This window comes from Gymnogyps californianus, chromosome 4, assembly GCF_018139145.2.
Source record: "Gymnogyps californianus isolate 813 chromosome 4, ASM1813914v2, whole genome shotgun sequence".
In the NCBI taxonomy this organism is placed as follows: domain Eukaryota; kingdom Metazoa; phylum Chordata; class Aves; order Accipitriformes; family Cathartidae; genus Gymnogyps; species Gymnogyps californianus.
The window spans coordinates 9171422-9187809 of NC_059474.1; the positions used below are offsets into that span (position 1 = coordinate 9171422).

At 36.6% G+C, this 16388-nt stretch overlaps 1 protein-coding gene across 2 annotated transcripts in view; it reads right to left on the reverse strand.

Moving 5' to 3' along the window:
• Nucleotides 1–365: 365 nt before the first annotated feature.
• Nucleotides 366–16388, reverse strand: part of LETM1 (leucine zipper and EF-hand containing transmembrane protein 1) — a 31506-nt gene continuing 15483 nt past the window's right edge. Inside the window, exons 6-14 of one of the 2 annotated variants that reach the window (XM_050896657.1) lie at nt 14651–14854; nt 14040–14159; nt 13295–13426; nt 12509–12688; nt 11723–11878; nt 8682–8816; nt 7916–8106; nt 5756–5894; nt 366–4329 (exon numbers count right to left, since the gene is read on the reverse strand). In XM_050896657.1, the coding sequence (XP_050752614.1) occupies nt 4180–4329; nt 5756–5894; nt 7916–8106; nt 8682–8816; nt 11723–11878; nt 12509–12688; nt 13295–13426; nt 14040–14159; nt 14651–14854 (1407 nt within the window). In that variant the 3' untranslated portion in view covers nt 366–4179. Of the gene's footprint in view, nt 4330–5755; nt 5913–7915; nt 8107–8681; nt 8817–11722; nt 11879–12508; nt 12689–13294; nt 13427–14039; nt 14160–14650; nt 14855–16388 lie in introns of both variants that reach the window. The other variant, XM_050896656.1, reaches the window with a different exon arrangement.

The window sequence follows — 16388 nt, forward strand, 5'->3', positions numbered from 1 at the left end:
ATTTCTATTTGAAATAGATCTTAACCTTTCCACTACTTCCTTATATAGTAAAGAGTACACCGCTCCCCATTTTCATACCTAAAATATAATAGAAAGAATGGTTTAGCACAATTCACTACACCAGGCAAGCAGTCCCACATTTGTCAAGAGAATTTCTGCAAGAATTAACGCCCCCCCCAAACCCCACACAACCCACCACCCCCCAGTTTAAAGATTCGTCCTTCACTTGCCCCCTTCTACCCCAAACATTTCAGTTGTAATACTCGGCTCATCAGTGTCCAGCTCTGTGACTGGCCTCTCATCTGAACAGCAATAAACTAACTCTAAATAATCAAAAGCAACAGAAAAATAATGGAGAGATTAGGTTTCAAAATGACACATTTATTATAACTAAACAAAGGACACAAGCTCCAATTAACTTAAAATATACTGCATTATGGCAAACACAGGACCAGTATGCTCAGAGCACAGACAAATGATCTTCAACTTAAATTTATAACACGGGCTGAAATTCAACTGAAAAGCAAAACTTGGAATACATACAAAGAACAGAATATGGGATTATTCTTTTAATTAAATAATTTGATATAAACAATTTAAAAGTATTTAAATACATGCTAAAGTAGCTAAAGTTTAAATGATTAGCAAGGTATGTAGATACAAAGTTACAAGAAGTATTTTGGAGTTGTATAAAAGATGTAACTTTTTCCCCCCGGAAAAAGTCCACGTTAAGTGTAAAGTCCTATCCTGTCGAGATTATTCTCTACCTGCATGCAGTCCTGCTGACAAACTACCTATTAAACTAGCATTCTGGTAAGTAACTTGCAGGCAGATTTACTCTCACAGCATGCAGTCAGTGATGAAAATCTCAGTCAAAAAATGATCTTTTGTGCCAACATGAAACAGAAACAAGTTTTTCAATAAAATAGGTCCTATAACCTGCTTGTTTTGAAGGGGAGAAAGAAATGATGTCCTACTTCGTTGCTAAATGGATTTTTTTAAAAGCTGTTTATGTTTTACATTCTTCCCCCCTGAATAGTTTATAATCAAAATCTGATCTTATTTGAATCTGAAACAACCCCAACAATGGTCTTACCCAACTCTGAGCTTAGAGGCTTTGCCTGTGTAAGTCACAAGGTCACCTAAATCTCACACATCCTTTAATTATTTAAACAAATATTTACATCTCCTGACTAAATATTCATTCAGGAATAAGTTCTGACCGGTTACTGTACACTCGGCAGTCATCCTTTCTCTGAAAGTACTGCAGCTTCTGGTTTTTTTGGTCAACACGAAAGACAACAAAGCACGTTATCTGAAGCTAGTCCTCAAGCCACCGATTTGCTGGAGTTGTCTGTATCGCCTGGACAGAGCTGCTCGGGAAGGTTCAAAACCGGGTAAACGTGAATCACCGAGGGCTTCCAAAGCTTTTTAAGCTTGCAGAACATGTGTTGTTCAAGTCCAGCCGTCATGGGTTTGCCTACTTTCAATATCAGAAGGAAAATATTCCCCGTGAAAAGGCTTCGCTACGGTTGATGCGTACGTCCCTTAAACGCTTTAGGTAACACGGGAAAACCGACATTTGTGATTGACATTTAAATGTATTTTATGTAACCTGTTAAAATTTCACAATATGCCAAATTTCAAACAAGTCCAAAAGCTAAAAATGTTCAATAAATGTATCACAATTATTTTAATCAGGACATTCTTCATTTAAAAAAAAAAAAAATCAGCTATTTTTGGCTCCCTTCTTATTTAATCCACAGAAAATTTAAGTGAACAGTAAACACAGAAAAAGAACAGCAGCAACGTGTCCTAAACTCCCAAATACTACAATCAGATAATTTACTGTAAGGACAGTTAAAACGCTGTAAAACTTTGATCAATAAATCTTTGAAAACAGCTTTTTCTGCTACTTCCCTGTTTTAAACATGCATGCATTGAAGTGCATACAATTCTTAGGTTTTTGATATTCCATGAAAGGTAGCAGACAATTTTACAGAATCTTTATCATGTTTCAGGAATGTCAAGTGATTGTTACACATTGTTTTCAAATTGATGATATGCAACTGCAAAATTTAGCTTACTTCAAAGCCCATTAATTCTAATTGTAAATTATACAATGTAAAATTAGTTTTCAAATTGTATTTTTGTGAAATTAGTTATACTCTTGCATTTTCATCTAAGATAAGTTTTGGCCTAAAAACGCACCTAGTGAAGTCCTATCTTCAAAAATCTACAAACTGACTTTCATGCTGAAATCTCCAAGTTAATCTCGATTTACAAGGAAGAGAACAGCCCCCTCCCTTGTTTAGGGGTACATTAACTACAAAGATCGCACTGATTTGAAATTTCAGCTTTGTCATAGCAATTTTACACTTCAGATACAATTACAGTAATTCTCAGGAGGCTCTCACTTACTGTAAGCAGCTTTCTTTGCAAACTGTACAGAATATGAACTCAATACTTGAACTAAACACTGATTCTTTCTCTAGAATTAATTGTACTGTACATCTTACTGTACATCTTGCTTTGGAAACAACTAAATACAATGGTCCATCATGCAAGCCATGAGACTGTCAAAACTTTTTCTGTTCCACTAACTTCAAATAAGTTTTTACAAATAATTTAGCCAATCTAGATAAATACTGAACACGGAATTATGCTGAAATACGCTTGGGAGTCAACATTGTCTAGGAAAATATGCAACTATGACTAAAAGCATTAAGTACTAACTGCCCACCTCAATATCACTGTGTACAGCGCCATTGTAAGATGTGCTCTCTATAGTGTACAAAAAATCAAGAATGTTCATATGTTTTATAATACTGGGTGCAAAATAAAAATAAAATAAAAAAAACCCAAACCATAACCCTGCGGGTTCAAGTCACACTGTGTATTTCATAACAGATTTTAAGAAATAGTGGAAAAATTTAGGCTACCAGGAATTATGGAACATCCCAGAGTTGGTATTTTAGTTTTTAAACATAAAAAGTTACTACTAAGGACAGACATTAATGAGTAAACCTTGACCTACTGTCACTATTTAATCACACAGTTAAAGACAGTAACTATAAGCAATTAATTAGAAAGCCAATGATGTAATCAAAGCACTGGCAATACCAGACATGACTTGTTGACTGCACAGTAAGCAAGGCCATGAGATGAAAGTATTTATGTACTTTGACTATACCTGGTTAGTGATTTTATACCTGAGATGAAAATTGAGAGGTAAGAGGACTAGTTATGGTGTAAATAATTATCAGATGAAAAACAACAAACATGTGAAGATAACTGCATTTTTAAAAAATATATGCGAAAAGATCACAACTGACATTTTCCCGTTATGATTATTTTCATTTTGCTATTTAGACAAACACTTCAACTCACTTTACTGTGTGACAGATAATGTTCTGAAACTATTTTAAAGGCTCCTGTGATTCCAATGCTTTAGTAATTCATGGAATTTGGAGTAGAAGGGACATCTTCTACTCCTTAGTCTTAAGAAATTTAAGGCACCCATAAGAAGCAAACTTCATGGGAAGTTTCCATTCTAGGGAAAAATAAATCTGATTTTCCCTTCAACAGAAAAAAATAATCATGAATACATAAAAGTGATTAGAATGCCACATTCTCTGTCAGTGAGGCAACAGCTTAGTGATATTTAGCTTAAATAAAACAAATCAATCTAAAGAGCTAGTACTGAAGCCACAGAATCTTCACTAACAGGTTACAAAACATGTAACGTTGTGACGGAAGGGAAAGTTTGTATTAAACTCTGAAAAAGCTAAAAGGTAGAAGCAGAGCAAGGTTGGGCCCCATGTAATGATGAAAGAAAATAAATAAGAAACATTTTTCCATGATAGATACACTTAATTTATACAACAAACTTGCAAGTTTAATGGATCACTGTACCACAAGTGCAAATACATGATTTTGTGGGCAGGAGCACTGCTAAAGAAGCATATTTTGTTTTCATCTGTATGGAATAACAGTAAATCACTTCTTTGATGAACGGAAATTTCATTCCATATGTCAGAAAACATATCTATGATTTATTACTAGAATCAGCTCAAAACACTTCCCATAACCACAAAGCTCAAGTTATATGTAGCCATTAGACACAGAAAGACATACAAGGTTTTGGTTACAATTGGGATTAGCTTCAGATTCTGAAGCTTAATTCTTTGCTTCCGCAGCTTCTTTATCATGCTTTTCCTTTGCTTTCTCTTTTTCTTCCAGTTTTTCTTCTTTTTGAAGCAGTGCCATAATCTCAGCAACCTGACTGGTGCCAATATCAATATCTTCTTTGTCAATCAATTCTACTACCTGCATGAACATAAAATGAAATTGAGAGACCATTTAGTTTTTACATGATTGAGGCATTTTCACATCACAAATTTTGTTAAGACAAAACAAGTAATCAGTTCTCTCATGTTCAAGAAAAACAGCATTTTTTCCTTACATGAAACACAAATTCAAACCATTACCAGTGCCTCACACATATCCAGAGTATTAAAAAAAAAAGCTAAAACTTAAAGCAAATGATCTAGAACTTTTGACCTTAGCACACAGACTCAGATTTTAAAGCATTAGTGAAACAGACCCATTTATTATATCTGTTCCAATGGAAAGCTCAGATTCAGTACCTGCTGAAATAGTGCTTAAGACAATACTTATTTTATAGGCTTAATTTTATCAAAAAGACCTACTGTACTAAGTAGGCACAAATTTACAAAAACTTAAAAGTAGAGGGAGGGAGGCCTTTCAGAAAGCAAAATGAAAAAATAATTTAGCAGGTCATTCCAAATTCCTTTATATAGCTTTTTGTACAAATGTATTCTTGGCATAGCTCCTCAAGTTCCTAGAATTATTCTGCTTTACATGCAGAATTCAGAAGTACATTTCACCTGTGTTGCTAAATGTACAACGGCTGTTTAGAGCAACAGGGAAGATAATCACCACTGGGACAACTTCGGTAGAGAGGAAAAATGTGTTTCAAAAGGCCGATACTGTATTTTCTAGGTGGCCATAGTTTAAGCACCATTTCTGTATTGAGTAGGAAAATTACTTGCAAGGAAGTAAGTTTCAGGACATCTCTAAATTTACCAAGTAAAAAAGAAACAAGAAAATGAAGGAGAAATGCAGGGAAAACCTGAGAATGTTCTGCAAAATGAGAAAACAGGACAAATCAGGCAAAGAACACAGGTCATTTACAATGGACCTAAAGGACAACTGATGGTCTGATGTCTTTCAAGCATAGGAAATACAGGTCTCCACGAAATATCTAAGGTATACAAGTATACCTCTTGTATTCAAGGTATACAAGCGAAGCTATTACCTTGTGTTGACATAAAGTATATCTATAGGCATTATGTCAAGATTTTGGCTAATAGTGGTATTCCTAAAGTAGTTCTTCTAAAGCTCCTTCCCATCCTCCCTCCCATTCATAAGTAGCACAACAAAATTACCGTATTTTACAGAACTTGACATAGGCATACAGGAAAACCTACAGCTTTAAAGGTAATGTGGGTAACAGACACGGTAAATTTTTTTTTCCTCCCCCAAAAATAGCCATATAAATTCTGAAGATGCTAATATGTATTGTAAGATCTATTTACAACACATTACCAAAAACCTCACTGGCATCAAGTAAAGACTTTTGCAAAAGACAGCAATATGAATTTAAGTCAAAACAGGTACAATGTTTGAAGGATGGCTAGCCTTATTTTCTTTAAGTAGTCCACAGACTTACCTTAACAACATTATCTATATCAATTTTGCCATCCTTGTTTTCATCTAGTGCCTCTGCAATCCTAGTCAGCTTCTCCTCTGGAATCTTCTGAATTTGTTTCATCGCATTAATTAGCTCAGCAATACTGATGAGGTTCTCCCTGAAGAGGAAGCACAATCTGTATGTGGCAAGCAGTTACTCCAAGGGAGTAAAGTTGACAAAAGGCAGCACTGAAAGTCACTACACGGCACGTAATTTGTAAAAACGTTAATTATTTATTTATAATCCTGAACAGAATGCAAAAAAGCAAAAATAAGTTACTGATCAGCAAGCAGATTTCAAATGAATCTTTATTTTACCATCAAATCTCACACTTCTGGTTTCCACGTGCTTTATTGCACAAATACAGGTATCCAGTAGCATTTGAAATAAAGTTTAGCACAGTTCCTGTGCTTCCCAGACCGTGTATCTAATGCCCTTTGCCCCTCCCGCCCCATTTACCAAAGATGCAGTGCCATGCACCTGTCATCCTTTTAGATTCAGACAGGCTGACCTACACAAAATTAATTAAAGTCACAGGGAAACAAAAGCTGAGAACTAATGGCTTTAGCAATTTAGCTGTTTCGTTAAAACAGGCTTCATTTGTTCATATCAAGGAACAGACTTTGTAGTAGAAAGGACTAAACTTGACATCATGACTAGCAGGTTTCAGATGTTTCCACTGTCTAGCTTCATGAGATCGGTAAGCAAAGTTGTCTGTCTTCTGCAACCTAAAGCCTCTGCTTGCCTATGTAGTTTTGTTAGTTTGAAGAACCATCTTCCAGCACAGGCCAAGCTGAAATGCAGGAGACAGTGAACCCAATAAATATTAAACAGAAGGGCTTTATCAGTATAGTCCCAGCTCCATACCTGGCCCTAACCCCTGGGCACAGACTGACTTTTATTCAAGGAGCATTTCTCAAGCTGCCACTAAATGTCCTGGACTTGTGTTGTTTCTATGACTCTTGGTGGCTTGGTAATGACTGCACCAACTTGAAGGTTGAAAAACAAGCCTTCAACAATTAAGGAATATTTGAAATAATAATTTTCAGTCATCCACAATCACCTACAAAATTATCCACAAAACCATCCATTACATAAATTATAATTACATTCAGTACAAGCAGATTCTATATTGTATTTTTAATTTACAAATTTGGATGGTTTTGATCAACAACTTCTCTACAGCACCATTCATATGGCCGCCTTAATCTTACTACACAAAATTTGAAACAAATGACCGTTTGCCCTGGGGAGTGCAAAAAACAAAGTTCGGCAGCAACAAAAGCAGAATCCTTATTTCTGTTTAGGTTATGCTCTATGGGAGCTGGGAAGCTCTCTTAATGAATCAATGACACAAAATGGTGCAAGCATAAACTAGATTAATACAGCATTCATAATTACAAACTGTGAGAATTACAGTCACAGTTTTTACGTATTTCAGTGCCCGTAATATGCAACATATGACCTTTCAACATATGATTGCCTGAAAGACTCTCCAGTAACGTTAACACCTGGAGACCTGTTGATAAATGAATTTTGCAATGAAACTATCAAGAAAGACTTTTCTTTGAAAATCTGCAAGTGTGTTAAAGTTGAAGCAAATTTTTGGAAAGGGACCATGTAAAATTATCTCCTTACTTCCATTAGACTTGTTCCCCCATTTCTCTACAGAGACAGAATAGACTTCATTGCAATTTTTTTCCTCACTGACATCTTCACTACTAAAGAACAACAAACATGAATATGCTTACCATACTGTTGCACACCTTTTCAATCAATGACACAGGGCAAACCTACTGTGTGAGAAGCATGACTAAAGGCATGATTTCACCTGCATCACTGTTAGTGCTAGAGGCGGGAACAAGATGGTAAGATACTAATCGACACTTTGACTTTCAGAACCCCCTCAGGACTAGCATCTAGGGAATTATACCTGCTTTTTTCCTTCCTCATTTCAACCATATTTAACATACCTCAGAAGAGAGAAAATCTACAGCACAATTTTGTTCATTTTATTTTTAAAATAAATTATCTTAACTTTCTGAACAACTTACTTGCCAATTCTTTTCTAATCACACATCAGACAAAAGCAAGATTGAAGATGATCAGAGACACATGCAGTGCTCTCAAGTCACTTACCCAGCAGGAGGACTATCACCACCGTCCAGCTTTACATCCACCATCTTTTGATTTGTCTCTAATTCATTAATAATTTTGTCTATCTGACCAATCATTCGGTTCACCCTCTTGGTCAATCGCTTGCTTGCCTTTGACTCTTCCACTGCCTCTTCCTGGCCAGTTTTAGAGAGCTCTTTTATCTCTTGCAAATCCTAAAACAAATGGTCAAGAGACAGAAAAGCTTTTGTCGGTGTGAATTCTCAACAACAGACACTACTGACTTCGACTAGCATTTCAAGACAGGAGCCATTTGTAAATGAAATGCAAATGTACAGACGTATAAAGCCAAACTGGAATTAGAACAATAAATTCTAACACTGCTGCCTTTTTCATGCACCCCTTAAATGTTATTTTCCACATCTTTCACCAGATTGGACAAGATCCATTTTACTTAACTTGAAGTATCTGTAATACTGACATTTATGCTTAATAAGAAAGAACCGCAGCATGCAGCAGTTAGTCAGCACCTGTTAGTCTAGTCACCCTGGGAATAAGAGCAGGAACAGGATTCTCATCTGGTCGGAACTACTCCAATGATTTTAACTAGGCTTTAAACACATTATACAAATGAGGCTCTGCATTGTCCCATACAAAGTTCATTCACTCAGCTACCAACTACAGGCTAACAGACATCCAAGCAAGATAATCTTTAAATCTGTGGATCATTTATGCTAAAACTAAACATGAACAGAAATAAAAACCAGAACTTCCATGTCCCATTCTTCACCTCATTATACTCCTGGATATCACCCTTCAATTCCTCGAGCTCCTCCTTTTCCTTTGTTAGTGATTTTTTCTGTTCCTGCAGCTTGGTGCAAGCATCACTCAGCATGTCAATCTCCTCCTTAGTGATTTCCTCACCCTGTAACAGAAAATATATACAAATTATTGAAAGACACATTTGTGATTTTCCTCAAAGGTTTCAGGTCTTTTACCAGAAAAGACAGGCTCAAGATTCTTTTTCCATGTTCGGAGCCAATATTGTCATAGCCAATTTGAGACTAATGCAGAGGTTTGCATTTTGAGGGTAATGCAAAGATCTTAAATGCTAAGGCAGTTTGCTATGGTCCATATTTTTTAAGTGCACCAGTACTAAGTTCAGCTAATGCGATTCATTATGTGGGTTTTGGCTATTTGAAATTCTGTACCTAACTGTCTCATTTAAGAATGTTTTACTTCCTTCTTTGCTGGGTGAAAAATCCAAACAACTGAGAAATGACCCACTATGTACAGGAAAGATAATTTACACAAAAAAAATTTGCAGAGCAAAGTTCAGGAAGTTGAGCTAGAGCAAAGTTATCTTCAACAGCCTTTGTAAGAACGAGGATGAACATCCATAGTTTGTAAAGTATACCTGTTTCTTGAAAAGACAAGAATAAAAATCTAACCCCCATCTGAATACTTAAAAAATAAGACTTCAAGATGATTCATTAAAAATGCTAAAATCCCATAACACTAGCTACAGTTAGCATATTAATCTTACCCAGACACCAGCTTTTATTTTGAATGGCTAAACTCTGAACAGCAACATAAGTAGAGTACAGAAAGACATGTGCAAACAAGGATGCCAGAAACACAGAGCAGAAGGATGATATGCTTCCAAGAAACACCTACAGAACAGTTCACAAACTAGGCATCCAGCCCCTCTGTCAACTCAGAAAGAGTTTCAGTGTACTGTTAACACCTAAGCATCAACCTCACTTCTGATTTTAATACAGTATCTATAGTTCACCTTAGCCAAAAAAAAAAAAAAAAGAAAAAAAGAAAAAAAGAAAAAAAAAGGCAAGCAAGCAACTCAGTTTGAAAACAAATTCCTCTGCCTCAAAGAAAGCCAGTCATCTTCAAGAAGCTGGCAGTCTTACATTCTTCCTCTAAGAGGCAAGAATGTATTTCACGGTATTTAAAATCTCTGGAAGCATCTTTAGGGGACAGGCCACACTATAACCTCGGTTCAGACATGCCATGCTAACGTTACTTCTTGTTTTCTCTTATCAGTCAGGGCTGTTGAAGAAGTCCTACTTGTGGCCCACTGTCATATATTCTCACGGCGCTGGTGGCGTGGCAGGCAGCAATGCGAGCGCTATGCCAGATGCAGCAGTGTAAGCTAGCTGCGACATCACACAGCGTTGCTGTTTCCAAACGAGATCATCCCAGCCTTGCCTGCCTCCCTCCCATGGCATTCCTCATGGCTGCACTATCATGCACCCAGCTATGCTGTCAGCTGAGTCAGCTAACTCATCACACAACAATGCAAGATTTCAATGTGGATTAGTTCCATTTTGTTATTACCATTAAAACCTTCTTGGCAGCATTCTAAAGTAAACAATGTTATAATAATAGCAGGTAGATAATGATGCTGTCCAGGAAAACTGAAAATATTTTTCTACTTAAAACATCCATTTTAAATTAACGTTAATCTGCAAAGTAACACTGGGACCAAGAAAAATCCTGACATGAAACCTCATGGACAAAAATAAAGTGCTCAGCTACAAGTAAAACTTGAGGTACAAACGAAACATGAAAAGGAACCATACAAGAAGTGGAAGCAGGGATTGGTGACCCAGGAGGAATACAGAGACACTGTCCCAGCATCCATGGATGGGTTCAGGAAAGCCAAAGCCCTGGAGTTAAATCTGGTGAAGGACGTGAAGGGCAACAAGAAGAGCTTCTACAAGTATATCAGGAGCAAAAGGAAGACAAGAGAAAATATGGGCCTGCTGCTGAATGGGACAAGGAACCTGGTGCAAAAGGACATGGAAGAGGCAGAGGTAGTCAATGCCTTTCTCAGTCTTTACTGATAAGACTGTCCTTCAGGAATCCCAGGTCTTTGAGACCAATAGGGAAGTCTGGAGCAAGGAAGATCTACCATCAGTGGAGGAGGATGAGGTTAGAGAACATTTAAACAAGCTGAACACACACAAGTCCATGAGACTTAATGGGATACAACCACAAATGCTGAGGGAGTTGTTTGATGTGAGGGAGTTGTTTGATGTCATCAAGAGGCCACTCTCCATTATCTTTGAAAGGACATGGTCATCAGGGAAGATTTCTGAAGACTGGAATAAAGCAGATGTCACTCCTATCTTCAATAAGGGCAAAGAGGAGAATCTGGGGAGGTACAGGCCAGCCAGGTAGCAAATGATTAAAACCAGCACGCTCTGACTGTAACAAAGCATGCTCTGATCACAACAAAGCATGCTAATCCTAGAAATTAACCTGTTACTTTAACAGGGGTATAAATTATGTTCAACATCATACTAAAGAAATAGTGAAGGAGTACACTAAAAAGTTTTTATAGCGTACATACACTGCCCATATCAGTTCAGAAGAGGAAGTCAATACAGATCTAGTACAGTCTAGTCCAAACCTAGTTCCTTACTTAATCCTTTGGTCTTAGCTACACCCTTCAAAGGAAGGGAACACTCATCTTTATCTACTCTTGCCCTCTCCCTCCTCATGTGTTAACTATACACAGATTAAACATGCACAGATCCATTACATCTACAGCCAGTGCAAACGCTCCCCACAACAGGTATATTAGTTTCAATAACACAGGTAGATAAAGGAGATACTCAGAGATGTTTTGTGCTGACTTCAATTTCTGCATTGGTGGTTAAGAATTTGCAATCTACTAATTAGCTGTTTTTAACTGACAGAATGTGGTGAGAGGGTTAAAACTGAAGGACAGGCAGGCAACTTATCATGGCTCTTACAGGGATGTTTTGAATCTTTACATTAAAAAAATATAAAAACAGTTATCCAGATTACCTTAATGCCTTCCAATACCGGTGCTGTATCTTTCAGTGTCTCTGAGTGCATCGCCATATCTGCCCTTGCCAGTTCTTGTTCAGTATCCACAGCCATCTGACTTTTTTTAACTTGCAGAACAGCTGCTTCAAGATCTACTGCTGATTCCACCTCTTTCTAAATTTGAAAGACCCATGAGGTTTTAATTAAAACAAAGACAACATTACCTGTATTAGCATGAGTAAAGAATGACTTCTCAAAATAGAAATAGTTGCCAAAGTAGACACAGACATTTTTATGAGAAGATAATGTTAAAAAACTGCAACATCTTGAGTGGTTTCTCATTAAAATACCCACTTGCACTTAATGAACTATGCCTGTGAGCTCCTGTTGCTTAGTTCACCAGTAAAGCAGGCCAGCGGCTTTTATAGTCAAGTATTATACAATGACATTATCAGGTTAATGACAAATAGAAAGAGCCAAAGATAAGAAAATTTAAAGTATGGGGTGGGGGAAATCAAAAAACAAACAAAACCACCACCTTTCCTAGAGGAATAAAAGGCTTCTCTTATTACTTTAATTAAGAGGAAAGATAAATCAAAGATACATAAGACTGAGACAATCTTTTATGTTTCACAGTGAACCCTTCTGTGTTGCAGTCTGTTTTAATATTCTCCCACATCTTCCATATGTGGATCTAAAGTCCAGTTTCTTGCAGGCAACACCCAGAGCAGAGGCAATAACTCGTAACATGCTAGTTTTTACATCACTGACATTTAGTTCTCAATAGTTGAGAGCAGATCTTACCATGGCTGCAACTTGAAGGGTTTCTTTGGCTTTCTCTGCAGCTTCAGACAATCTTTCCATCTCTTTTTCTTCGTTTTCTTTTCTGATGGCTTCCTCTTCCTGAAGTGTTGCTTCCAGCCGTGCTTTGTTATCTACTTTTTCACCTTCAACTTCTGCCACTTTAACTTGAGCCTCTTTGGCCTAAAAATAATGTAAGTCGTCTATTAAAGTCTATATATGTGCGTGTGTGTATATATATGTACGTCTACATAATGTAAGAAGTTTATATATCCTTATTGAGATATGTAGTACAGGTATGCTAATGAATGTAGTTAAAACCCCCAAAAGTTATCCTATTTTTGCATGTCTCAGAAAAAGATGATTCTCTTTCTTTGAAAACGAGAACTTTCCACCCTGAAGTTGTACATGTTCTTTGTTCTCTTTCTCTCAATCTACTCAGATCATTTCTCTCTCTACACATCATCATCAACATTTTCATGTATTAATGTCTTTATATTGCCCGGAGCATAGATTGTTTTTTGTATAAGTAAAAAGTGTATTCTAAATCTTCTTATGCTATTACTTTCTACTGTCGTGCAATGAAATATTGCTTTTTATTTGCTTTATTCTCAGACCCCTCCACATATAAGCCAACTTCTTCTGTGTTTGAAGGTCACTCAAATAAACCTATCCATGGTTTAGCTTTTCAAGGAAAAGAAAGGAACCAAGAAGAACATCTACTTCTCTGAACAGATATTCAGTGACGATACTGAAAGCTGGTTACAGACTATGTACATCAATACTTACAACACTCTCTGGTAGTGTCTGAAGTGTTGTTTTGAGCTGATCAGCTGGAGAAAGGGTATCTGGAAGATACATGGCTCTGGATAAAATAAGCAACGAAGTAGGGATTTCCTGGTTCAGGTGCAGATCTAACCACTATAAATGCAATACATAAAACAAATCTTCAACGTTTGGATTTTTTTTTTTTTTAACAGATCAAGTCAAGCATACACAAAAAAGTAAATACTAATTTTTTTTACCACTATTTATCAGTCAACGTCCTAGCACAGGAACTCCAGGCTATAAGCAGCTAAGAATTACAGCAATTGCATTGAAATATATGAAGAAGTATTTTGTTTGAAGAAGTATTTTAAGAAGTATTGAATGAATATTTGAAAAAGTATTTTGTTTCACATGCATCTTCCTTTAAACCAGGCAACACCAAAACTGATATACTTGGAGAAAAGTTCTTTCCAGAGTAATACAAATAATTAACAAGATAAACTGCCAAAATTGCAAACATATTTTGGATACGTTTAAGTCTAAGTATCTATTTGCGTCATCAAAACATCACGGCCCAGTCAAAAGCCAGAAACTCACTGCTATTCCATACTTACACAGTACACATGACAAAAGCTTATGAAGGAGAAAGACTGTTTTAGCCAAGACTTTAATGAGAACAGAAACAAAATGACTTCTCAGAATCATAACAAAAATCAGAGCTAGCAACTGCAGTTAGGTCTGCGTATTCAGTCCTGCAAAACCATACCTGTTTAAGCTGTTCCTTGAGACGCTCCTCTGTCACACCAAGAGCTCTCATACCTCGGGCACGACAAGCTGCCTGCAGTTCTTTAACAGTCAGGCTATCAACTCCTTCTTCAGCAATCAGCTGCACAAAGCATAAAATAAACTTTAACATGTAACAGCTCAAAACTGAAGAACCACCATCAATACACACCCAGAAGTTTGTATTTTTACAACGGCCACTAGAGGCTGCTGTGATAACACAAAATAGCCTCCACTTTTTAAACAGTGAACATCATACCGTAGTCTTAACAGCTCCATAATGCTAACATCAATCTCTAAGTTAGTATTTCTATCAGCTCCCTTACAAAGAAAAGCATTTCTATGAAACTATAATTTGTAACATAATTACTTTCATTGCAATTAATGGTAGATTAAAAAAAGGTCAGCTTTTTCTTTACAAATAAGGACACTTCCGATTTTAAGCTCTTCAAGCCTTTTCGTTCTAAGTTAGCTCGAAGATAAGAAAATTAAGACAAAAAAGGAAAATGCCTAGGAAGATATACATATATCCACACACACTCATTACTCTTACACGTCAAAATTATTAACCAGTGCCTATTTAGAATGACTCACTTTGTCATCTGCTTTTATGCTTCTCAACCTCATAGTCAGCTGGAAGCGGAGAAAGTTATTTGTCCCAATTGACTGAAGTTCCAACAATTTACAAAGTGCCACCAACTGAGGCCTGGTTAGATTGTCCAGAGTCAACTCATCTTCAAACAGTTTAGAGAACCTTAAGATCTCCTCATTACTGGGTCTTTCACCAGTTTCCCTGATCTGTGAGAAAAAACAACACACACAAAAAGCTTTTCAAAACAAATGTTATGGTTGGGCATTATTTTGAAGAATAAAAATATTCCCCTCATTTGTCAAGTACTTTGCATCAATTTTGGGATAGGAAATAGGACACAATGAAGACATGAAAGACATTTTTTTAAAAACCCAACTTATTTACTATAAAAGGCAAAAGAATTGGTGTTGATAGTTTCCAACAACACTGCATAATATACTTAAGACAAAACTGACAAAACTAACAAAACCAAGAATTAGATGCATTTGTATACTAATGTACACATCTATCTGAGTTGGCACTGCCATGAGATACCTCAAAAAAAAAAAAATATCTGAGCAAATAAATAGTTGCTACAGAAGTCACACTGGCAAGTATTCTTTCTGGTACCATACTTACTAAACATAAAAGCACATTAAAAGCATCACCCTTTGAAGATAAAGTGAGACGTACGTCCAATGGCAAAAATTTTGCAACGTTGGCATCCCTATGAAACACAGATTTGGACACTTACCTACCTACATTCTCTCCACAACCACATTTGTTACAATACTGTTTTGCTTCCAGTTCCTAGCTGTTCTGCGGCACCTCAATGCAAATGCACTTGCACTTGAAGTTATTTCAAAGTATAAACCACTATTTGGGAAAAGGACTCTGCATCCTTCTTGATGGAAGGTTCTATGTAACTGCTTGTACAAATGCAAAGTTAAGCTTTTAAGTTATGTGTTGCCAAATGGCACTTCACGGTGATTAAATCCAAATACTGGAAGCAGAAATAACAGTTCAAAGAAGTAGAAAAAAACCATTCCCTAGTCTCTTCAGGTCATAGTAAAACATTATCACCTCTATAAATGTTGATTTTTCTATTTTAAGTATACCATCAAGTGCTTATTAGTGATATTACTGAATCCAAAATCTACAGAACTTAACAATGAAGTACTCCCAGTCCCTTAACACCTTCAGTCTAAACGGTAAGTACATAGATGTCCAAAAAACACTTTTCTCAATCCCTCTACCTTTTTTAAAGTGCCGTAAAGAAAACATAAGCTAAGTGACATCAAGTACAGTCTGAAAACCTAACGTCACCTATACAGCCTGATTTATTATGCCTACCTGTTTTACTTGCCAACTCAAATCTTTTAGCGAATAGCTACTGAGTACAGGAAAAGATCAAAATTTGGAAGACGATGGTCTTGAGTCCATTAACCTCCAGGACACTTGTGTAGCAGAGAAACCAACTCAGAGAAAGGAAGGTCAAAGGCCTTGTTCTACTTCACCAGCTCCTTCACTACAGGAGCCAAAAATGGAACTTTAAAAATACAGAAAGTATTTTCTTCTTTGTTTAAAGCTGAATTTTGGCAGAGCCAAGCACATGTTTCTTGAGAGTACAAACTGAAACTTTCTAGTACATCACTAGCTACAAAGCAACACAGAGTAATTCTGGAATTCTGCAGCAAACGTGTTAAGCCTGTAAGCTATGGTTCTTGCAGCATCAAATACTTCACTGCAGAAGCAGCTATA